Below are 24,377 nucleotides of genomic sequence, written 5' to 3'. Positions count from 1 at the left end.
CGAACCAGCGGATTATTTCTTGGTGTGTACTTCTACATATGTTTACCTTATTATTTGAAAGCCATATTTAATGTGAACATCCAGCATTATATCACTTTCAATCAAATATATATAAATTTGATTGAAAACAAAGAAAAGCATAATAAGTCCCCCTTAAGAATACTTTGTATTTCACAAGCTTCTATATTTATCAATGTAAAATCTGAATCTGAAAAGAAGTGCTCCTGAATAAAAACACAGAGGTTCATTTTATGTATAAAGTAAACTTAAATGTTCGAACACTTCTAAAAAAACTAAAAATAGTGTTCTTATTTGGGGTCTTGTGGTACAGGTCTATTGTTTGTTGTTGGTTGAATTCTTTTTTTTTTTTTTTTTTTAATATTATTTTTATTGATAGTTTTATGTTTCCATATTGACATACAAGTCAACGCAAAAATCCCTACCCCAAATTCTGACTGGATTGCCTTGCTTCCTTTAAAATGCACCTGATTTGCTTAAGTACAACACAAGGGGAAAGATGTGTAGGAAATGCATTTTCATGCAGCCCATCTCTGCATAAACTGCTCTGCTCACATCCTATGAAGTGACACATACATACACACACGCACACACAGACAGTATACTTTCATATAGCAGTGCTCCAAAGATTAACAGAACTCTCCTGAACCGAGCTGACTACTGTTAGAAAGAGGGTAATCAATTTTGAGGTCCCCGCTTCCTGCTCTCATCATGGCCACCGGAGGGCTTTTTGCATCATTCTGTCTGGCATTCAGGATAATCCTCAGAGCAATCACACGCTAGGAGATGCAGCGAGCGTGCGGCAAATCCAAGAAAGCAATAGGCTTACAGTGGAGAGAAGCTGTCCCCCTGTGGCTAAATGTCTTACTCCTAAACTCCAGTGTGCTTTAAAAGGGCCGCTGTGAAGAAGAGGACCTTGAGCTGTACTACAGGGATAGGTGCACTTTGTTAGAAATATACTGCGAAAGCACAATAATCGAGGGAGTCATGCAGCCTGAGATTTTGCAATACAGGATGCTTTATGTGAACGGGAGACATTCTTTGTGCCTGTGCTTGTCTGGGTGGTCGTGTGTTTGGATTAGTTATTGTGCTCACTGCTCCGTTAGGTTCCTGATGTACTCCTCAGTGGAGTTGTCCTGCAGTAGATCCATCAGGAGAGCAAAGGTCTGCTCCGAGGCTCTTACCGCCCTGCTGGCTATGGCCTCAATGTGGTCTGCCGTTTCTCTGTGACTAAGAGGGATGAAGAAAAAAAAGAGAGAGGAGGAGTACAAAGTGAAAGGAGGAGAAAGTGAGAAACATAGAATAAAAGACCACTACAACTGCCTGAGGAGAGCTGAAATGGATTTTAGCATCAACGACTTCCCCTCACTGGCTCTCCAGTCCAGATTTCTGTAACTACCACATAATAACGCTGTGTACTTCGAGTTGGCCGAGGGCATCGATTCACAGTGGCCTAACCACAATGTCAGTGGCAAGCTTAAAGCAGGAAGCAAGGCGTCAGGAAATCCACGTATGACTATAGAGGTCTTTTTATATGTAATTGGTCACTTAACTGGACTTACCTTTTCATTAGGGCCTGTGACTCATTGACCATAATGTTCCAATTGTTGGGTCCTGACACCAACTCAAAGGGAATGATCTGAAAATCGGTAGAGAGGGAAAGAGGAGCACTTAGCAGAAATAAATGTCTGGTTTTAAAGAGAGCTCAAACTTTCATTAAACAATACTCCTCATATCAGACCTCATGTTTAGGTATTTTTCACACTATGGCTGACCGGAGAGTTTTTTTCCTACTTTTTTATGGTTTAGTTACAGTATCTATTAACTTTTTAGAACCTCCTTTTAGTAACTTTATTTTGTACTCTTTTCGTGCTTTATAGTATTTGTTTTGGAGTTGTTTGTCTTGATTTTTTATTATCTATTCCATGTTGTCTGTCTGTAACATTTGTTGTTGTATGTCTTGAAAAAGATATATTTAATCTCCAGGGCTATTTCTAGTTAAGTAAAGGTTATACAGAGTTAAATAAAATAAAATAAAGTAAAAGACAATTTTGGCTCTGTTTGAAAGCTTTTATTAAAGGATTTTTTGAATTGGGGCTGTATGACATATGTATCCATAGCCTATTACATACAGTAGATGTCAACCGCCAGCAAAACATATTTTAGCCATTAAAACAAATTTAAAAAAATAAAGAAAGAAAACAAGCCCCTGGGTGCAGACGTGTTTTTGCTACACAGGGGCATACCAACTTTCTTGGTGTTTTGCCTCTTTTTGTTTTTGTTCTCATTGTGTTTGTTATGTACTTCTCTTTGGTTTTGTGTCTCTTTGTGGTCACCTTGCTTCTCTTTGTGGTTGCTATGTGTCGCTTTGTATTCATACAGTGTCTCTTCATTTTGTATCTCTTTGTGGTTATTTTTCCCCTTTTTGCTGTCATTTTAGGTCTTGTTATGAGTCTTTGTTTTTCGTTTTGCTGCTGTTTTGCACCTTTTGTGCTGCTTTCATCTTTTTGTAGTCATTTTATGTTACTTTGTGGTCATTTTGTGTCTCGTTTGTCTTACTTTTTGAGTGGCATTTTGCAGTTGAAGGCCGGGGGGGTGGGGCACTTTGGTAACCTGGGCCTTTGTCATTCAGTAAACTGTCAGTGAATATCAGTCTTAATGGACACTATATTAAAAGATGTTTTCACTGCTTTACCTTACCATCAGAGAGCCCCTTTTCTTTGACGCTACATTTTCTTAACCTTAGAACTTTTGTATTCCTACACATAAACACAGTTGTGCCACACACTGTATTCTGCTGCAGGTCAGCTGTTCAGGTCGCATTTTCAGCAGTTTATGGAAGAGACAACAAAATACAGAGAGTGATGACAGCATTTTCTGACCCAAACAGCTGATCTGCAGCTTCATATGCATAAGAAAATGTTCTGCCAAAGGAAAGAGTTGTCTGCAAGAAAGGTAAAGCAGTGAAAATATTCTCTGTAAAATGTCCACTTTCAATACAAAATATTTTTAGGTAGGCTTTCTTTTAAAGGAACAGTGTGTAAGGGATTTGGTGGCGTCTAGTGGTGAGGACTGCAGATTGCAACCAGCTGAAACTTCAGCTGGCTTTGATTCCCTCAGTGTTCACTGTTTTCCTCTTCAAGACAAATGAACCAGGTGGTTTAATTTTATAAAAACACTGAATTAAGCATTTTCACATTTTAAAAAATGAACAAAAATTCTCCAATCTTGAAGCATGCCAACTTGCATCACAACTTTATGTGATACACTGACAAAGAACAAGTATCTCATACAGCCCCACTTCAAAAAGTCTGAACTATTTCTTTTTAATCTGGGTGCATATTTTTGAATACATATATGTTATAGTAGCAGTATGTTTTGCATGATTTAGATAGCTTTCGTGGTCTGCAGTCACGGGCCAGCTCCGAACTGTGGCCTGTGCCTTTCTATAACTCTGCAAATAATGAAACTCATCTAACGAACCTCAACACTCAAGTATTCACAAAGGTTCAAAGCAGGGGCATGTGCAAAATAAATCCCCTCAAGTTTTGTCCTGATAAATGTAATGTGTATACAGTCAAATGCAGAATGCTTCCCCGAGTGACATTTAATTTGAGAAAATGCAAATAAAAATGGGAAAACTGAATCAACAATTGACACTCTTGCATTTTTTTCTCTCTCTTCATTTTGGGTGGCTGCTCTGCTTATTAATATGGAATTAAATTGCTGCCGCTTCAGGCTTACCCGAGTGATAAGGGCTGCGGAGGGTACAGTGTGTCTGCGCACACACAGACACAGAAATAGAGAGTTATATATTGGAAAAACAAGCTCTCTCTCATCTCCCAGAAACCTAAATAACACGGCAGCAGTATCCATAATAGATTCTCACAAAGTGTCGTGAGGCGGGGCCGTGAAAAAGTTGTTAATTTTAGCGTCCATCAAACATTTTTTGGATTTTCCTTTGGAGGCAGGTATTTGCCAGGCACAGGGAGGAATAAGCGGTGGTGGAGGTGCGAGAAATATTGTTTTGCTTTGGGGGATCTTTGCGGATCTATACAGAGGAGCTCCACAAAGAGCAGTAAACTGAAGCATCCCATAATAAGGACAGAAAAAATCAATCGTGTTACATACAATATCAGCAAGCTTGTGCACTGAGTAAACACTTCCATTGCTTCCCTCAGCAATTTATGCAAAGAAATACCTGAAATATAAACTAACTATGGGACCATTAACATAATGTTGAAGACAGGATGCGCTTGAGTCGCCTACCATGTTATCCAGGTCCAGCGTCGCCTGTTTTAGCTGCCTCTGAGACGCCCTGACCACAAGCGTCGTCCCTGTGAAGGTCTCACACACGCCCCCGCTCCCTTTATCCTTCCTCCTCTCCTTCCCCTCTTCCTCTGTCATGCTGATGCTGCAGTTCAAAGTCGATGTAATGCCATGCAGCTGGGCTAAGAGTGTGCCCGTGGAAGCTTCCAGCAAGGAAAATTGTTTTATGAAGGCCTCCCGCGCTTCTGGAAAAGCAAACGGCACAAAGCAAAAATTAAGTCTTTCACAAATTATTTCACTAAGAACATCAGTCTTGCTTCTCTTTGTAGCTGGAGCGCTGCATTTTAAGACACCTCTCATTTACCGAGACACTCACCCTTCCTGTCTTAACAGTTCGTAGTCAAAAAAAGAGAAAAAAACACACAAGGAATTCTATCCAGATGTTAACACTTTTGTCACACTTTGCATTCAGCAGCAGAATTTCTAGTCCAATTAGCACAATATGTCTGGATGTTTGTCGCTTCATTTTTTTGTGACTTGTCTCTTTGACTTTGCGTCATATAAAACAAGAGATAACAAGTGTGTGCGTGCACCAGTGTGTGCTGTTTGGCCTCTGCGTGCCCGCGCCGTGAGCCTGTCGCTCCCACATACTCATTAAATCATTATTGGGCCACCCAGTGTTGTAAAAGAGCACGGCTGGTGTCTATATGTGTGTATGTGTGTGTAAGTATGTGGGTGTTGGGATGGGGGTTGTTAGACAACTGTTATCGTGATTGCAACTATAATCATAATAAACCAGGGATTAGAGATGCACCGCCTGTCATATAAATAGTGATTAAGTTGGTCACACAGCGCCTTGTTCTATATTGTTATGATTTGTCTCCATTTGGCCTGTGCAGCTGAGCCTGTAAGCCCTTTCCCCCTCCAAAGATAATGAGGATATATCAGCATTGTGTTTAAGTAATTGGGAGAGGTTTGTATTGTTGCCTGCATCCCGATTTAATCGCTTTGTTGTATTGTATCTGTAGCAGTGTCACACTGAGAAGACAGCGTGTTCGCACAACGCCGCGGGCGGTTTCATGTCAAATTTCTTAGCCATGCTTGCTGGTTTCGTGTGTACTGATATGGCATGTTATCATCTCCCAGCCAAAATGTGACACAGTTGTTACAATGGTGCATAATTCCACAAAGCAAAAGGCTGCCAAGTGTCTCCGACATGACCAACATAGGAGGCATTAAGAGGAGTGACAGGCCAAGTGGAATTATCTCAGCTTCTTGGCTGCTGTTACCTTGGAAGGCCAGAAAATCCTCCAGAGCATTGGGTAGAGTATCCTCCCTCTGGTGCTCATGCTCATAAAGCCGGGCCATGTGATACTTAAGCAGGTGGTGCTGCTTCCCAAATCTACCTCGGCAATCAAAGTGAGCCAGCAGCTTCTCCAAATCCTGCAGGCGAGTCCTCAGCTTTTCCGCCTGTAATAGCATCCAGATTTATCAATGACGGTGTCAATGAGAATACAGATTTTTTTTTTCCTGAGACCAATAAAACACAGACGACAACTAGCACAACAAAACATATATCCATCCATCCTGTATTTATTTATTCAGACCCGGGGATTGAGACAGGACTTTTGATTCTTGCTACACAGTGACATCAAAATGTAGTTTTTCAACAAAAGCAATGAATAAATGAATACCAACAACGGGATAAGGACAAAACACGGTTTTCATATCCGCAACCACTTGCACTGTTCTCTGTGTAGCATGTGGCCGGAGAAAAGCATTTCAGCAGATAACTGGATTAGACCTCTCATCGAATGGAAGTCCAGGTCTGAAAATGGAATAAAGGTGCTGTGATTGGCACCAATTTGTCGACCCTGGAAGTTAAATGGTGCGGAGCAATACAAAAAGAGCCTTTAATCTTGCTGCAATTTTCTTCTTCTCTCAAATAGGAGGCATGTTGCCCGTGCTGTACATGTGGTCATGACTGGTTCAAACTCATCAGGAGGGAAAAAGGTGGCAAAGACGCAAGCCCTCTAAAAAGATTTTTCTTTTAAATTATCAGCTATGAAAATGTGGACATCCAGCAGAGAATGAGCTAACTAATTAACTAAAAGACAGGGCATAGATATGAGTTTTATCAGCAACTACAACTACAAAAAACATTCAAGGTGATTACAATTCAACTTCTGTTGTTTTCAGTGAGCTTGGCATTTGCCCTTTTTTTAGGCAACATAATGATACTACTTTAACAATCAGTCTATCTAACTACATCACAAGCAACATTGGTTACATTTAGCTAAATGTAATCTTTTTTAATTCATATTTGGCATACACCGATTGCGACCAATTTTGATGTTTAAAATAAAAAATTTGGCCGCTAGCTAGTACCAATGTTTTTTTGTTGTGGCTTATTTTGAAATCTTTATTATTATATAAAAAAAATAATAAAAATAAATATCTTGGAAAAGTGTATGGAATAATGATAATGTTAAACTAGCTTCAAAAAATCCTAATCACCAAACTATTCACATAAGATGTGTACATAGAACTTATTTAACGCCAGTAATTAGATACCGGATCAAGTTAGAGCCATCTCCCCTATGCCAATTTTGTTCACAAGGTTACATTGGTACCTTTACACATATGTTTTGGGAATGCTCCGAGGTACAGTCTTTTTGGTCCTAGGTCACTGAATCTTTCTCAGAAATTCTTAACAAGGAAATTCCATGTTGCCCTCTACTATGTTTGCTAAATGATAATTTTCAGGTCCCTATGTATGTTCATGAAAAAAGAACTTGGCTTTCTGGCCTAACTGCCGCAAAGAAAATCCTGATAGTACAGTGGAAGCCACCACACACACTATCTTTAAACCACTGGTGGTACCTGTTGTTAGACATTCTGACCTTAGAGCTTTCTGTTGCACAGTCTCATGGTGACAAGGTCCTGGTCAGAAGCCCTTTTAATTGTGAAAGCACTTGCTTGAAGAAGGGAGGGGTAAACTGTGGGCAGGTGGGTGGGGGGTGGATCACTCACTAGGGAGGGAAATGAAGTATAAAGGATTATAAAAGCACCAATTGTTGATATTTGGATGTGCATGTGCCCATGCATGCGTGTATGTGCATATACACACATGTGGCATATGATCATGTAATGTGTATAAGTATGTGGATCTAGTTGTTTGTGTTGTTGATATACTCAGGTGCAGGTGTATCTATGTGCATATGAAATTAAGTTGAGGTATATATGGATAGACATGTTTGCATACGGTGTGCATGTTAGGTACTTCTGTGTACATTATACAACATGAATTAATTTAAGTTTAATTATTATATTTTAAACAAAATCAGTGTTACTACATGTATCCATATGTGTACACTTATTTTCAGTTTGGTCTGTCAATATGAACTAATAAAAAAGTTGTTCACAAAAAAACAAATAATAAAAAAAAATAAAAAATGGACCTGTTTTAAAGTCATTTAGTCATTTCATAAGAGCCAGTCTTGGTGTAAAGTCTATGTGGGATGGTAACCTGTCCTATAGGGGTCATGAGTGTCTGTCAGTATTTGTAAGAACTATTCATTCAGGGATGGCTGTTGCAAGACGGAGGAGTATATAAAGTTTTTTTTTTCCAACAATGCCAGGCCATGTCAAGCCAGGTGTTAGCTTCTAATCTTACTAGTGAAATATTTTTTTTGGATGTTTATAGACACAGATTTGTGGGTTCTTGCATGTTTCATTAAAGACCACAATGCATCAGCTGTAGAGAGCGAATACCGCATTAATGTACCCCTTGCCACCTAATAGCTGCTGCAACACCGCAAATGTCCCCACTGTGGGACTAATAAAGGATTATCTTATTTTAATAAACAATGCATCAAAGTCAAGAAGAAGAAGTAGGACTTTTCACAAGACGAACAGCAGTCAGTTATGGCAGGCGAGCGCGTCAATTAGTGGCCTGTCTAAGCAGCCCCTAAGTGACTTTTTTAAAGATAAACTTTTGGCCTTCTATGGACAGGACAACTCAAGCGTGAAAGGGGAAGAGGGAGAGAGAGAGAGAGAGAGAGAGAGAGAGCAGATGACATGTAGCAAAGGAATCGAAGCCGCAGACGCTGTGGCAAGGACACAGCCTCTGTGCATGAGCGCCTGCTCAACTAACTAAGCTACTGGGTGCCACGGCCCTTCTGCGACTTTAACTTTAGGCTCAGCTGCTATACACAAGTCAAAAAACTAACTTTCACATTTTAAACAGGTCTTTTTAATAACCACTTCAAAAGCCTTTTACTATATATATCATCTAATGTCTATCTTATATTGCTGTGAAAGCATCGACAAGTATCTCCTTCAAAAAAACTGTAATTATTCAAGTTTCTTACCAAAAACAAAATTTTAAAAGGCTATGTTTGAACACATCATGGGAACATTATAATTTACTTTCGCCCAATACTCATTTTTAGCAAAGAGAGCGTGAACGTACTACAGTGTAGCTCAATCCAACCTCCTCCAGCTGTTGGTTCCTTTGCTACGTAGAGCTAATGTTAAGTGGCTCTCATTGTTCACAATGTAGCATTATCAGAGAGAGTTACTGATCTGCTCTTTTGACCTGGCCTTCAAACTACTTGAGTGCCAATATTTGCCAATAATGGGTGTGAATGGCCATTCAATCTGAGCAACCTTATCAGGAGTTGTTTGATTTATAATCCTTGCTTAACCCTGCCTCTGGCTGCTAAAATTAGAGACACTGAGTTTATTGCTTATGGGGAAATTTTATACCAGTGGTGCGTGGAAAAACTGGCTTGTGTTTGCTTTGGCAAAATAAGTCAACCCAGTCAGGCTAAATAACAGTCCAAAGCTTGACATATGGTTGTATAAACAAGGTAAAGTTATTATAACGCTACTGTAAGAGATTCTTACCATGCAGGTGGACAAAAATTGACCTTGTTTGCTCCCCGTGACGCCCCCCCCTCCCCAACCTTTTCAAACATCTACATGAGTCTGTATTGTATTCAAAACTGTGCCAAAAGGTGACAAATTTGCACGCTTAGGTGGTAGAGAAAATATCTGTGTTTGCCAATCACATTAGTTAGCAGCCAAGGGGTTAAAATCTTCATTGCAGTTCATTTTAACAGCAGGCACAATATGCTTTATAATACTGTCCTCCTCTGCCTTTGAACAAGTACCATATATCTTTCTCAGTATTTCACCCCATTCTTTATTTTGCCAGTGTCTTTTTAATATCTTTCTCGATCATCGATCACACATCTCTATCTTTTCCAACCTTCCTCTCTTTGCACTTTCCTTGCTCTCTCAGTGTGTGTGTGTGTGTGTGTGTGTGTGTGTGTGTGAGAGAGCCAGGGCAAAAATGTGAGCCGAAAGATAGAGGCTGGGAGAGGCAGAAAAGGAGAGCTGGGGGAGACTGAGGAGTAATTGCAGGTGTTCAGAACAGACAAGGCTTGGGATGTTCACTGAATTGCTAACACAGTGGAAATCACGGCGTGCATTCACACAGGTACAAGTAGGTCCAGAGAGAACACACAGCCACTTTAGGCTGGAACAAGAATATGTACGAAAAAAAAAAAGAGACAGGACGTGTCGGTGGTATTGGATTGGCTTCAGGAGGCGAATCCGGGGACGGGGCACCTTAGCATGCAGACGTGGGTTGCAACAAATCTAAAGGGACAGAAAGAAGCTGCACAGGAGATCATTAGGGCAAATGTCTCTTTCTGTTTCGCTGCACATCTACTGTTTACTTGCAATCTACAAATACAAAGGAACCATATGGCTGTCAGGAGGGTCGACAAAGGCGGGGTGCACAGGGGAGGGGGGCTGTGCTATTTCGAGAACAAATTGCACCTCATAACACGATAGCGAGCGCCAAGATGGTGTGCAAAAGCTTTATATGGATATTTGCAGGAAACACACATTAATAAACACGGAAAGGAACAGTGGAGAACAATGAAGCGAATAAAGATTCAAAGCAGGGGCATAAGTATATTTACTCAAGCAGTAGTCACACTGACACTTGACTTGAATGGAATATTTTGTCAAATGCTGCATTCTCCCTTCATCAAATCTCAGATAGAATTACTGAACCTTGCTCTATCTATTGGACGGTTGCATGCCTCTGCATTCAAAGCTTTACATTAATAATCAAAATAATGAATCCATTAGCTGATCAACATAAGATCAGTTTACAATTTTTGCTCAGCGATCAAACATTCACTCACTCACTTATTAAGAAAAAAAAAATACTAAACATTCACCAAACATGTCTCAAATCTGAGGAAATGGTGTTGTCAATAGATGCTCTGCCAGCACCATCTGCTACACTAGTTACACCTAAAAGCAGCTTTACACCTTGCACTGAAATATTCTTAATAGTAATAATAATATTAATGTGTAGGCAGTAAAACCATGTGTATACCTTTTCCCACACATAAACTGGTATTTATAAAGGAAAATGTGGGGTGAAAATCCAGGAGATTTAATATGAATTGATATGAACAACATTTTTTTATGCTGTTTGCCAATTTCACTGAGCTTACATTCTGTGAAATGTCAATCAAAGGCGCACTTATTAAATTAATTTTAAATCATTTATGAGTGATGAAGTCCTGTGAAGCATTTCATAAAGTCAGTTTCCACACGATATGTAAGAATCACTGATCATTCTTCTGATGTTTAATATAAGTGATGATTGGGATTTTACAGAGATGATGGCTTACAGAAATGTGATGAATTAGTGGTAAGTAGTATCAATATGGATGTTTAAGGGTATTTCTGCAACTATTTATAACATTTATAACTGTAGACGTGTAAATGAGGCTCTATATGTGCACCCAGCTCCACAGTTATCACTAATTTATGAAATTTATATAAAAGAATCAGGCACATGTTTGGCTTTAAAAATCTGAAGAAAACATCTGCTTGCGTGTGTAGACGCAGTTATAGTCATGAATCTACACAGTGTTATGCAGCTGGCCCCAGGTGAAAATGCACCCAAAATGCATTGAGGACTAAATAGTGATCTGATCGCCTAAATCACCTCTATTGATGGGTCAGAGACAAACTGTGACCACACTTAATGCAAGTGGAGACGCAACTGATTTCTCAATCCACATGGGCAGAAATACCTAATTGTGCGTGAATGTTCCAAACCAGCAAGAAAGCAGTCAGTTTCAGACTTGGACAGCTTAAATGGATCTTAATTGGATCTCATTGTGGACACTAGTGTTATTATGACACTAGAATAACTAATTTTGACACAGCACATTGAAAAATATCGATAGTCTATGCCATGCCAATTTTTTCCACGGGCAAAACTTGACATTGAGGGCATTAAATTTAATTTTTTCTCACATTTCTTTCTTCCAGATCTCTACTCATTGTACGTACATGTTTCGTTTTTTCACACTTTCTTTAGAACTTATTTTTTCCATGCTAATTAAGCCCTTTGAATTTAATTGGATTAAACTGAGAAGAGTGAGTGAGAGGAGGCGGAGCAACAGGGAGGACAACAACAGTGTGAGTGTCAACTCATTGTTAGCGAGAAGTGAGAAAGTAGCACCAATGCAATCGGTTTCAAATATTCAGAATCAATATGTAACGATAAAGCAACATTTTTGACATAACTAGTGGACACTTGAGACACATGCTTTATGAGCACCAGGTTAAAGCATTGCTAGATAAAATCTGGAAACAAGATGTTTTTTAATGCAAGGTGAAAAGGGGTCAATATTTCTATATCAATAATGTATGCCATGTCTACTTGTATGTGAAACAAGTCATCTGTAGTGATACTGAGTGTTAACACCAGACTCAGCTCTCCTCAGCTATTTTGAGCTTTTTTGGCTTCTTTCAGCTTGTTTATGTTTTCTGGCTCACAACTTTACTGTTTTGGTGCTCTCTTAATTTTATCTTTTATATTTAATCTCTTTAAATTTTTATTGTAAATCTGTATCCTTTATTATGTTTTTATTGCTCTGTAAAGAACTTTAAAATGCCCTGTTGTATGAAATGTTCAAATAAAGCTGCCTTGCTTTGCCTCTTACCTCTCACCACATTTTAGGCTCATAAGGTGGCTGCTTTCAGCAAAACCTTACTGTACACTCTGGGCTTTTGGAGTGCCGCTGTGTGCAGTGACCGAGGCTGACATTAAACTGTGCCTTCAAACTGTGGGCTTGTTAAAACACGAGGTCCCCTTTTTCAAGCTGTACATGTTACAGTAAATACAGAAGATGTGATGTGGGGTTGTGGAAGCTTTGGAAGGTGTTTAGGGGCGCCTTTGTTCAAGCTGGACTGGATACTAAAATCAACCCTTTGAAACCTGGACTGACTTCGGTTTGTCTTGTGCTGCAATCAAGCACCTTTCACAAGTATTCGGACCTTTAAAACCTCAGAATAGGTTTCATTCTCTTCAGAAACATGGGAAAAAGACAGTAGAAAACTTGCAAGGAATTTTATAAAGATATTGAGAAAACAACCTGAAAATTAATGTTTAAAAGAGAGAGAGCAATACATACAAGAAAATTATCCAAAAAGGGTGTTCAGAAACTAAATTTATGATTATTTTAATAATATATTCAAAACATGTTACAGATTATATATATATATATATTCTTGTATGTTTTGGGGTAATATTCTTGCAACTTCTTACTTTTTTTTTTTGCTAAATTTTTGGCTCTGTCCTTGTTAAGGTGCTCATCACCCTTCTATCCATGTTTTTGGAGTCAATCAAGCCAATTTGCTCGGGTTTCAAAGGGTTATGGTAACAAGTTATTTACCTAATTACTTTTGCTGTTCAGCAAATTGTTAAGTTATGTAATTACTGTGTAAGTACATAACTTGCTGCTGTTTGTATCTGCTGCATGTTTGAATAGGAAGTAGTTTGGTAACAAGTGAATTGACTAAAATGGTTTATTAGTTCCAAAGCTTGTTCTTGTTTTGCCTTCCAAAAAACTCAGTAACTGCTGATTTAAAGCCACTGTGCTCACAGTTAGAAAATTTTCCCAAATGGTGGTTCACAAATAAACATACACAATCAATCACAACCATGAACTCACCTGTTTCTTCACAAGACCATAGCAAACTGGGCACTCCTCACACTGGTGTGTGGCTCTGTTGTGGAAATAGTTCAGCTCACATTTGTCACACTTATAACCCACGAAGCCCTGGCGACAGTGGCAGGTACCGTTACTGTGACACTGCATGGAAATGGAGCCCATTGGGTCACAGTTACAGGCTGGGAGAGGACAGAGGATGGCAGGAGGAAGACGGGGGAAGCAGAGGTAAACATTTGGACAGTTAGGAATGCCTTCATGTGTGCTCTGTATTAGAGGATTAGAGGACGGCACACAGTGCAGTTGTAATGCCTGAAGTAAAGTCCTGCACCTCTGCAACCTCGTGATGAGAATCCAAAGAAGCCCACACGGCAAGAATCACACAGCCTCCCCTCCACTCCTGCACGACACACACACTGCCCTGTGATTGGATGACACGCGATGGACGATGAGCCAATGGGGTTGCACTTGCACCTGAGGAAAGCAGAAAAATGTGTTCATAAAAGATTCAGTTCGCAAACTCAGATAGTCAACAAATCCACCTTGAATTTCACTTTGATATCAATACCTTTCACATCCTACACCTGGCTGGAGGTTGAAGAAGCCGACTTCACAATAACTGCAATCCCGTCCGGACACATGACCGAGGCAAAGGCAATTTCCTGTCTGAGGGTGGCATTCATTTACATGCCCAAAGGTTCCGGCAGAATTACAGCTGCAGGCTACAGGAAACAAATAAACAATTTTCATTATTGAAATTTTAAAAAATATAAAACTTAAACTTAACTGCTCCAATGTTGCATGGAGGACTTTTATCAATTTGATTCCAGAGTGCTTGAAGGTAAAACTGAAGAAAATGATAGACAGCACCAGGGAGGATTGTGGATCTCTCCTTGACACTGTTCTTTACAAAAGTTGCACCCAGTGTGCAGGTAGACTGCAGTGATATAAGAAAGTCAGATGATGAAGACATCACAGCTATGACTCTGTGGGTCTCTGTCTGCCTTTGTAGCTTTATTTCAATGTTTCCTTCAATTACACCTTTTTTAATTCTCCCAACCCAAAGACCCTCTTTTTCTTCTCTCTCCTTTTTGGTATCTTTCTGCCTCACGGCCATTTGTTCATCCCATTTTAAGCTTTTGCCTTTCATGACTCAAGAGTGCTACACTTGACAGAGCTGAAGTCTAGAATTGATTAGTCGAGTCCATCTGAATGCACCATTTTCTGTGTTCCTGTAAAAGCTAAACTCAAGGCCACATAGTCCCAAATGGAATTTGTCTATTTGAGTATTTCTTGACTCTACTTATCAAGAGCAGAAACAATCATAACGTCTGAATTTTGAGACTGGGCATACTGGGCAAAATGACCATTTATATATCAATTAATCACTCTACCTTTTTCCTGTGGAAAACTTTTTTCGCGCGTGCCTCCATGGTGAACGGAGAATCCAAAACGGTGCACATTTTACATGACTTGAAATAAACGGGGTCTGTGATTAACAACAGTAAAACTATATCAAAACATCAATTTATAAACAGTCTCACAACTTGTGCAGACTAATCCATGTCTCATCTTTCCAGTCTATGTTGGCTTAAACATTATGATTTGAACTCATTGGCAAAGGTTTTTTTGGACCCCAATGACTTTAATTCACTAAGAATGTTTCCCTTTTTTGGGATTTTTTGGTTTTCTTCAAAAATTCATGGTAAGTGGGCGGTGAGTAATTGATTTACAAATGGTCTTTTTTGCAGGTGAAGCATTTCTTTATACTCAGATTTAAAGTGAGCGCAGAGAAACTTTCCTCCTTCAGGAGATGAATGTGAAAACAGCCTTCTAACTTTCCCCATCCATCATCCTGCACAGTGAAGGTCAAACATTCAGGTGAAATAAGCAAATATTTTGAGTGGAGGGGGACTTTAACGTTATCTTGCAGAGGAAATAAAAATCTCTCTCTTTCTCCATCTCCTTCAAGAAATACTGAATTAACTGACTTGAATTTTCCTTTGCAATCCCGTCTCAGTTACTCACGTTTGCACTTCGGCCCAGCTGTCTGGTTCAGGGCATCGCCGTAGAAACCCCTCTGGCAGTGTTGGCAGTGCTCGCCCTCTGTGTGTCCCAGGCATTTCAGACATCGGCCGGTAATATGGTCACATACTCCCACCGCGTTGAAGTCCACGTTGCCATTGCAGTCGCATCTCACACACGGTCGAGCTGTCCCAGACTGTCCCAGGGGGTCACCATAGTAACCATCTTCACACATCTGACAGCGCATCCCTACACAGGGGGAAAGGTGAGGGGAGTGGGCAGGTATTAGATGGATGACTGAGCTATTGGAGGTCATCCCCGTGTCACCTCAGCCACTGTTATAATTAAATTAAAGCACTCTTATCAGATGTGACCGAATAACAGGTGGCACTGCTGGATGACAGTCCCTGCAAATGAGCTGCGTTAAAGGGATAGTTTGGATTTTTTGAAGTACGAGGTACTTATCTACAGTCAGTGTATTACATACTGTAGATGTCAGCAGGCATGCCCTGAGTTTGAAGAAGCAGGCTTGAGTCAAAAACAGAAGCTGAGCAATGTACTGCTGTTGATGAGGGTCAGCAACAAAACACATTTTAACCACCTAAAAAAATGTCCCGACTTAAAAGTATCAGTTTAAGTGTAATTGTTAAAACCTATTTAGTATTTGTCTTTAGTTTTATTTATGCATTGTCACCCCACTCTGGCCTGGCTTTTTGATTGATGCCAGCAGGATGCTGAAACCCCTATAAAAGGAAGTGAGGCCTTCAGCCGGGGGGGTATTTATAATTGGAAGCCTGCAGCGAGGATGGCTACAAACAGTGTTGTGAAAATGATTAATTTGAACACACTTACACTGATTCCTACACACATCTACTGAAATCAATGCTGAACTTTAGTTTAAGGTATAAATGCAGTTGTTCTTAGCCTATTTTTGTTGTTAGGATAGAATAGAATATCTTTGTTTTACAGATAAATAAAATGAAATTCATTTGCACTGCCTTAGCAGGGCTCAAATAGAATAAAAGTGTATAAGATAAGATAATCTAACATAAAAAATATGATAAATAGTGTTAAGACATAACAGCATGCATGCCCATACACAAGCATCAGTCACACATACATACACAGTATATACAGATACATTGATTTGCACACAGAGTATTGCACAGGAGTTAAAGTGCCTCTTTAATAAATAATAAATCTTCTGTGTTAAAAATGCTAGAATTTATTTGTTGGAAATGGAACATGCCTCTAAACTCCTCCATTTTGGCTCTGGCTGGTGACTTAAAAAAAGGAAGGACAAGATGCTGTAACATGTATGGTACATTGAGAGTACTTTCACTGCTTTACCTTACTTTCAGACAACCTGTTCCAACAGGGAAGCTGTTAATTGCTTCAGTTCCCCATTTTAACTCTTGCCAAAGCTATCAGACTGTGTTGAGAAAAACATTAATTTCAGCTGACTGACCACAGGAGCTGCTGGTCTACTGCTGTTTCGATCAGTTATGTAGTTAGTTAGTGTGAATGTGTGACTTTAGTGAACTAACCCAAAAAAGCAACACAAAAAAGAACATAACTGAAGTAGCAGTAGACCAACAAGTCCTGTGGTTAATAACAATATTAAATCAGTGTAATTTTTCTCAACTGAGTCTGGCTTTGAAGAAAGCGGCTTCGTTTCCCATTGGAAATCAGTGTTTGACATTAAGGTAAAAGAGGAGAAAATGTTCTAAATATAGCGCACACTTCGACTGTTACAGATTTGTTTTTTAGATTGGACTTGTTTTTAAAAGATAGTTTGTTGCTCACTCTGTCCACAGAAATAGATGGCTTAGCTTCAACGTCAGACTCAAAATTCTAATTCTCAAAACTGAGGGTGTGTGGACTGACATCTACTGTTTGTGATACACTTGCTATGAATAGGTACCCTGTACAATCTATAAAAAAAAAAAATCTAAACCCTTTAAGGACGGTGTCTTTTCATTATCAAGCTGTCTGGTGGAAATATTCTCATCATTTAGAAAAAAAAACCCGTTAGTTACAGACACAATGTGAAATATTTTTTTTCTGTTGCCTGAAAAAAAATATTTCACATTGTTGGTGGTTCATCTCACCTGTCTGTCCTTTAGGGCAGTTGGTACAGACCACCTGTCCTGTCTGCGCAATTTCCGCACAGCTGCTACGGTCAGGGCAAGGGCACGGCTGACAATCACCAGGCGTGCCACTCAAAGCGTTACCATAGTAACCATCCAGGCAGTGCTCACAGGTCATCCCGGTGGTGAAGTCGGAGCACTCGCACACACCTGTAACAGAGAGAGGAGTATAACACTTAGGCACACCTGCTTATATGCGTCATTGTTTTTCACACTTCGACACAAATAGATCACTGAGGGTGATGTGTGCTCTGTTGCCAGCAGAGTGTGCTGTGTCTCTGACCAGGACTGCAGCCAGTCCATGCAAACACTCCACAGCACAACCCTGTACAAAAAAACACACACTCCCCACAGCCCACCATGGAGAGCGGAAGACAACTAAATTCACCCTGACTATAATTGCTTTGGGAAATATAAGAACCAAATGCAGTCTGAAAGACCTTCAAGAAGCACAGCAATTCCCTCACCAAGTGGGAGAGATTACCAATTCTATGATGTCCTTAAAAACAAACTGTTGTTTCGAAAAGCCGCACAAAAACAACTCAGCCTTAGAGCACTTTAAAGGATTTGTTCATGTGCAACATGTGTCGATATATACACCAAATGCCCTGATTAATCAGTCCATTGAGCAGATTTTCCTCCTCATTATGCCACGTTTTAAATCAAGTATAGTGCACGCAGAGCTGAGTGATGGAACACGATAATCAGAGGAAATATGGAGAAAACGACATAAAATCTGGACAGGCTGTATGATTGTAAAATAGCAACCACGTCTGGTGCTGGAGCTCTGTGACCTGCAGTGACTCCAACGCCACGTGTTGAGACGACATTGACCCTCACAATCTCCTCTGTCTTGCTGAATTTGTGCAACAGTAACTTCTGAAATGAAACTGTGAAAATGTGACATAATACAATGTGGCATTCTAATTTAATAACTGACTGACTAAAGCTCACAGAGGACCGCAGAGTAATAAGTGTTAACATTCTTGGAAAAACACAAATAAAAACTGCTTGCAGAGTTTCATTTATCACACCATCACAATGTGCTAATTAGATTTAAAAAACAGTTTAAAATGTAACAAAAATAATTTTCAGGGTTTTTTTTTTTTGCTGCAAGAAGATATTTAGCATTTCTGCTGCACAGCATGATGTTTTAGTATTCACTGCCTGTCTGTGTGTCAGTACAATAATTTGAATCATTTTTAAAAATTTCAAAGTTGCTGAAACGACTCCAGCATATGGGCTTGATAACAATAATTGCTGATTTTCTAGAGAACGCCAATAAGATCTCGATGCATGGCAAATAATCCGGCGGCGTGCGATTTTTATAGAACCCTCATTAAAATTTCCCATCACTCCCTCATAGCCTACGGTGTGATTCAGCGAGGAGCTGTGTGCATTTTGAAAATCAGCTCACACCACTGAATATTGGAGTAAAGAAAATTCTTGCCGCTAGTTATGGGAGGGGTCACTGCAACCGACGACGTCTGCAGTCGCTAAATAAAGCCCTGTTAACTCCAGACCTGTAAGTCAAGTATATGAGATAGAATAACGGCTGTAAAGCTAAATTGATCACATAGCCATTAGGGGGAACAATTATCCTGTTGCCCGATGAAGTGTAGACTTCTGGGTAAAAATCATTAGTTCCTCAGCGAGGTGAGGTGAATAATGCATGACTTCCAAGCATGTAATGCCAGTCATTTAAACAGAGTATTTAGTAATAATGATTGTTCCCAGCATAAAGAAGTGAATCTTTCTTGAATTTCACAAGGCATTACAATGACACTGATGCTGTGCGGTGTCAATCCCCAATGAGCCGTAGTAAATTTAATGGCAGCAGAAATGTGCTGACTTTACTGAGTGTGAAGATGACTGAGCGTGATATGAGGCGATGGAGCCACTGAGGGCCCTCCTCGACACTATTATCATTCCATCGGCTCCTCGGAAAAGCTAACGGCATGCATCACAAACTGGACGGACGGCGGCTTCGCTCTTCGTGCGATATTCCTCATCGCCATGCTAATCATCATTACTCCGCAGAATCATTTTATCAATGAATCAGTGACTGTTCATTCAGCCTTAATGAATTGGGATTTCTGTGCTTTCTCCCCCCAACCACCCGCCACCCACCACCCGTGGAGCAGCACACTTTGAATCCTTTGACAAATCCACACAATCCCGCTATTCTGCTTGCGCCCTCTTGTACTCCTCCTCCCCTTTCAGCTACACTTCAGCGCTCCGCTCTCCGCCTGAACTCTGCCTGTCTGCTCAAAGCCATATTTCTGTACGGGAAACAAGCAGTCTGGAGTTGTTTTTTTTTTGAAGAGGAGCCCTCCATCATACACACATTACACTCCAAAGAGCTCCTTTCTGCAATTCTACCTGTATCTCATCCTTTCACTCTACTCCTCATTGTACTCTCCATTGAACACACATTCAGGACTAATGCACTTCATTAAGGGAGCCACTTGTGGAGGATAGGAATACATTGGAATACACTTTATTATAGTCGCAGGGCCGCGGACAGGCACTACAGAATGAATGGCAGCTTTGCCATCAACCCCCCTCTTTTTTTCCCACATTTCCCTCATTGAGTGTGTTTATACTTGTGCGTCATCCCTCTCAAACAAAGTGCGACGAGTAGCTCTCCCAAAGATAGCCGTTATCATTGTTTGCAGTAGCTTGTAATAGCTTTAACACCAGATGGAGATAGAAATGCGGGGGGAGAAAGAATCCTAAGAGGAATGGGTTTTAAATAAGTATGTTTTTGTTTAGGCGAAGATAAGAGCACGCCCCTCGCATGTTATTACATTCTTGCCCCCAGAATCTCATTTATTTACTGACCAAATTGAGTTTCTGAAGATCATTGCATGTCATTCCGCACCATCTTGGGAGGTCTCCCTAAAGGAGAGGGGGGCAATGTGTGGGGTCTCGGATGATGTGTGAGCGCAGAAATACGAGTAAGTGAGTTCAAAGCGACATGTGGCTGAGTTATATGGCTGTTTGGGCTACTTTTTTTTTTTTTTGCTTGTGCTCAAAGCGACAAATGCCTTTCAAGTGATTATGAAAAGAAGCTAAACTAGAACATAAGACTGCTTTTTACTTTTCTGTTTTACATAACGGATGTGATGTCAAAAAGCTTTTCAAGACCTCCACATTTTCCAGGAGGCTTGTCTACTTAGCCCACTGGAACATTAAAAAGCTTCGGGCTAAGGAAATGTATTTACTAATGCATGTGTGAACTCCCTGTTAATGAAGGGGAGAAGGAAACAAAACAGAAAGAGAGAGACAGACAGAGAGAAAATCCTCTCTGCGGCTCCGAGGCCTCGGGGGTAGAAGTTGGGGGTAAATCTGCTGTTGATGGGGATGTTGCTCTCTAATTTAACACAGATATGCTGCCAGCGCCTGCTGCTGCAGATGTGGCTCGTCAGAGGGGTTGGAATGGGTGGACTGCTGCAGAGGAGAGAGGGAGGGTGTCCAAGGAAAAGGAGGAGGAGGGGTTGTATATATTCTGTCCAGCCCACCATACATAATGCGCACAGTATGGATGACCAGGGACATATGTTTTGTCATACTGTGACTGTGGAAAATAAATGCATCAATTCCTGTTTTGTGTATAGAGGCTGTCAGCCAAATTGTTATGTCCAAGGCCCCAGGGTATCTGGGATGGGGATTCTAACAGCGGTGGTTGTAGCTCATGCTGTCTCGCTCTGGGTCACCTAGTTGTTAGAGAGGAGCTGATAAATGATTTAGTGTGTATTTCACTCTGATCAAATGTCAATTTACACATGAAACTGATGCAGTGAGATGCTAAATAATTCTCTGAGATTGACTGTGTTTGAATATCTTGCAACTGTATTCAGTTGATTTAATAACAAAGAGAGATTTATTGAATTACATTTATATTTCTACTCTTTTTTTTTTTAGCCAGACTAGCAGATGGTAATGCTGGCCTGTCTTGTAGTCTACCACTTTTGTCCAGAATGAAATATCTCAACAACTATTGGATGGATTGTCATGAAATTCGGTACAAAAATTCTCCCCACCAGTGACAGTATATAATGATAGATGGCATGACAAACACATTCTCACTCCCAACTAGTCAAATACCAAAGGTTGGTCGGTGGCCTGTCATGTCAAAATTTGATGCACTTGGAAACTCTTCCATATTAGTTTTGGACGTTCAGGGGTGGTGTGTCAAGTTAGGCTTGTAATATGCATAATCTCATTTGAAAAACTTCTGTTTTTACAGGAAATATACAGTTTCTGCTTGTTAAATGCATGCAGTCTTAAAAAAAAACAAAAAACAAAAAGAACTCACAACATAGGCAAGAAAAAAAACCCTTGGGTTTTAGTTTTACTTCCTTGGGTTTAGATAACAAAAGCATGTGATTAGTTTGAGATTAAAATAAGTACATTTGTTATTCACATAACATCATGTCAAGTAACATGTCACTAGCATATGCTACACATATTACAGTATGTCTTATCAAAATAACTTGATTGACTTCTAGTTTCACACAGGACACAAACAGCAGGCTGTCAGGTGAAAGTTCTGAATTTGTTTGACCCAGCCACCTCCCCACCAGCCTATCCTATGCAGACTTCCTTGCTCTTTATATTACAGTTGTTGCCTAGAGTGTCGAAAAGTACAGCTGGCAGGTGCATCTAAAACTGCCACTGAAGGGTGCCTCTGTGTGTTGGTTTCTGACACGAAGGGCCACTGACTAAGTGTTGATTTAGCACAAGTCAGGATTGAGATCAGGCACTACAGCTACCCAACAGGGGAGACAAAACATCCTGAATGCCCCCCTGGTGGCTGGTTGCAGTATAGGTAATAAACACCGCCCCCTACATGTTAATGGATAGGACACGGGTCAAAGTATAGATCAAACAGATTTTTTCCAGAGGGTTTTATAATTTTTATCAAGCTGATGTTAGTAAAATTGTTCATTTTTCTGATAAGTTTGGTTTTAATTTATAATTTAATGCTATAAAAAGAAGGTGTGGAGTCGTGATTGACAGCTGTGTGTAAATCTGTGTGATCCCTATCCAAGGCGCCGCTCACAATTGGTCGGGTAGCAGTGTAGGTGGGAACTCGATATTGTGACTCCACTTCCCAATCACAACTGCTCAGACTATGACTCCAAATGATTTAACAATGTCATGGGAGGAAGTACAGACCATAGATGCATAAGCAGAACTAGATACAGCCTTAGAGGCGGGGCTGCTTTCGTTCCTACGAAAGTTCCACAGCGGTGCATGAGGCTAAAAAAGTTGACCTGGATGATCGGCACTGCTTCCACACACTGTGGCCGAAAGAGCAAGAACACTACCTAATGTTGTCAGACCGAATGGATGAAATTCTGAAGGCAAGGGTTGTGATGTTAAAAAAAATGTATCCAGTGACTTAGAGACATCTCTTTCAGCATATACGGCCATCAGATAAATTCACAGGATATCATGTGACAGACATGGAAATTGTAGTTACACGGTTTGGCCACTATTGGCTTTGAAGTCCAGCACACTTGCTGGGACCCTGGTGAAGATGCTTCATCCATCTTTATACACAGTCTATGATATTCACAAAATTAATTCCAGTGTCCTTGGTGTTGTCCATCATCAATCAAAATTTTAATTAATTTAATTTAATTTAGTAGTGATTTAATTTTTTGATTTTAATTCATTAGTTTTTGAAAAAATACCAGTGAATTAATGATATTCCAGTCAGCCTTGGATGTGCAAATGCTAGCATGCTAAGCTGCAAAACATCCTCATGCTTAAGCACAGCCTCACAGAGTCACTTGCATGGCTGTAGACTCTCAGTCCTGTGTGGAGGTGTTCTTTTTATATCTGCTGTTTTTAGGCGGGGGAGATTTCCTCATTTTTATTCATTTTGGTGATGCACCAGGTTGGTCGTGCTAAGTTTCCCCTGTCTAAACTAATTTCATCAAGGGAAAGGTTGAAACCTTTTCGAATCAGCAATCTCTGACAGTGTGACTGCAAACCAAGGCGGGCAGACAGACTGTGCGCATTGTTTATCTTTCTGTTTATTTTGGTGTAAAATAAATGCGCTGGTTGTGAGGAGATAAGTAAAGCGTGCTGAATGGGATCAGCAGGAGAAATTACATGGTTAGATTCATTCTAACTGACTACATCTGTCTTTTTTTTTTGTGCTTTCTCACTTCCTCTCCCCTTCACTGTCACTCCTCACATCCCATCACGCTGATATAGGCCAGGCATCTCAGGGCTTAGCCTGCAACAAATGCAGCCCACCAGAGAGATTAGGGGGCAGAATAAGCCAGCGCTCGAGCCGGCTTCACTCTCTATCAGTTTGTCTGCCGCAACTTTCTCCCATAGATTTTCTAACTAATGACCTTAGAGAGCTGAAGATGGCATTTAAGCAGGCATTTGGGAAACACACGCCCTGGCTTACTCTGCCTCATTCTAAAGCAGCCCTTTGTTGGTAAACACAGACTCACACTATCCTCCATTTTAAGCCAGCCTTCTAAGGACCACTGCAACAAGCCTCATGTTTGGTCACATTTGTACCCTAATTGATGCAATGAGACATGCACTCTAGGTGATGGCCTTTATTAGGGACCACTTCAGTGTATTTCGCTGCAGGAGCCCCTGATGGTCCGTTCTCCTTCACAGACCAAGAACAACAACAATAAAAAAAAAAGGCTTCTATTTCCAGATCTCCTCCACCAGGCTGCAGTGGGCGTGACATTTAGCTATGCAAAACCACCGTGCATTATTCAAAAATTTGGCCCTGCACAAATGTCATAGTAAGAAACAAGCATACGCTGTTATGAAACAGAACAACATACAGAGAGACCTTATTTATTCTGGGGTT

General features: G+C 40.3%; 1 protein-coding gene across 3 annotated transcripts in view; it reads right to left on the bottom strand.

Moving 5' to 3' along the window:
- lamc3 (laminin, gamma 3) overlaps positions 1–24,377 on the bottom strand; it is a 148,247-nt gene that overhangs the window by 10,364 nt on the left and 113,506 nt on the right. For all 3 annotated transcript variants that reach the window (XM_088070929.1, XM_088070930.1, XM_042509210.2), the window contains 9 exons: positions 17,480–17,668; positions 15,372–15,617; positions 13,912–14,065; positions 13,675–13,817; positions 13,347–13,525; positions 5,577–5,757; positions 4,288–4,532; positions 1,581–1,657; positions 1,114–1,248 (listed from right to left, as the gene is read on the bottom strand). In XM_088070929.1, coding sequence (XP_087927055.1) covers positions 1,114–1,248; positions 1,581–1,657; positions 4,288–4,532; positions 5,577–5,757; positions 13,347–13,525; positions 13,675–13,817; positions 13,912–14,065; positions 15,372–15,617; positions 17,480–17,668 — 1,549 coding nt within the window. The remainder of the gene's footprint in view (positions 1–1,113; positions 1,249–1,580; positions 1,658–4,287; positions 4,533–5,576; positions 5,758–13,346; positions 13,526–13,674; positions 13,818–13,911; positions 14,066–15,371; positions 15,618–17,479; positions 17,669–24,377) is intronic.

The sequence above is a fragment of the Plectropomus leopardus genome, chromosome 20 (assembly GCF_026936395.1).
Source record: "Plectropomus leopardus strain MGB_pleo_1.0 chromosome 20, ASM2693639v1, whole genome shotgun sequence".
Taxonomy (NCBI): domain Eukaryota; kingdom Metazoa; phylum Chordata; class Actinopteri; order Perciformes; family Serranidae; genus Plectropomus; species Plectropomus leopardus.
Note: the sequence above shows the minus strand (reverse complement) of the source record. Positions and strands in the feature narration are given on the sequence as shown.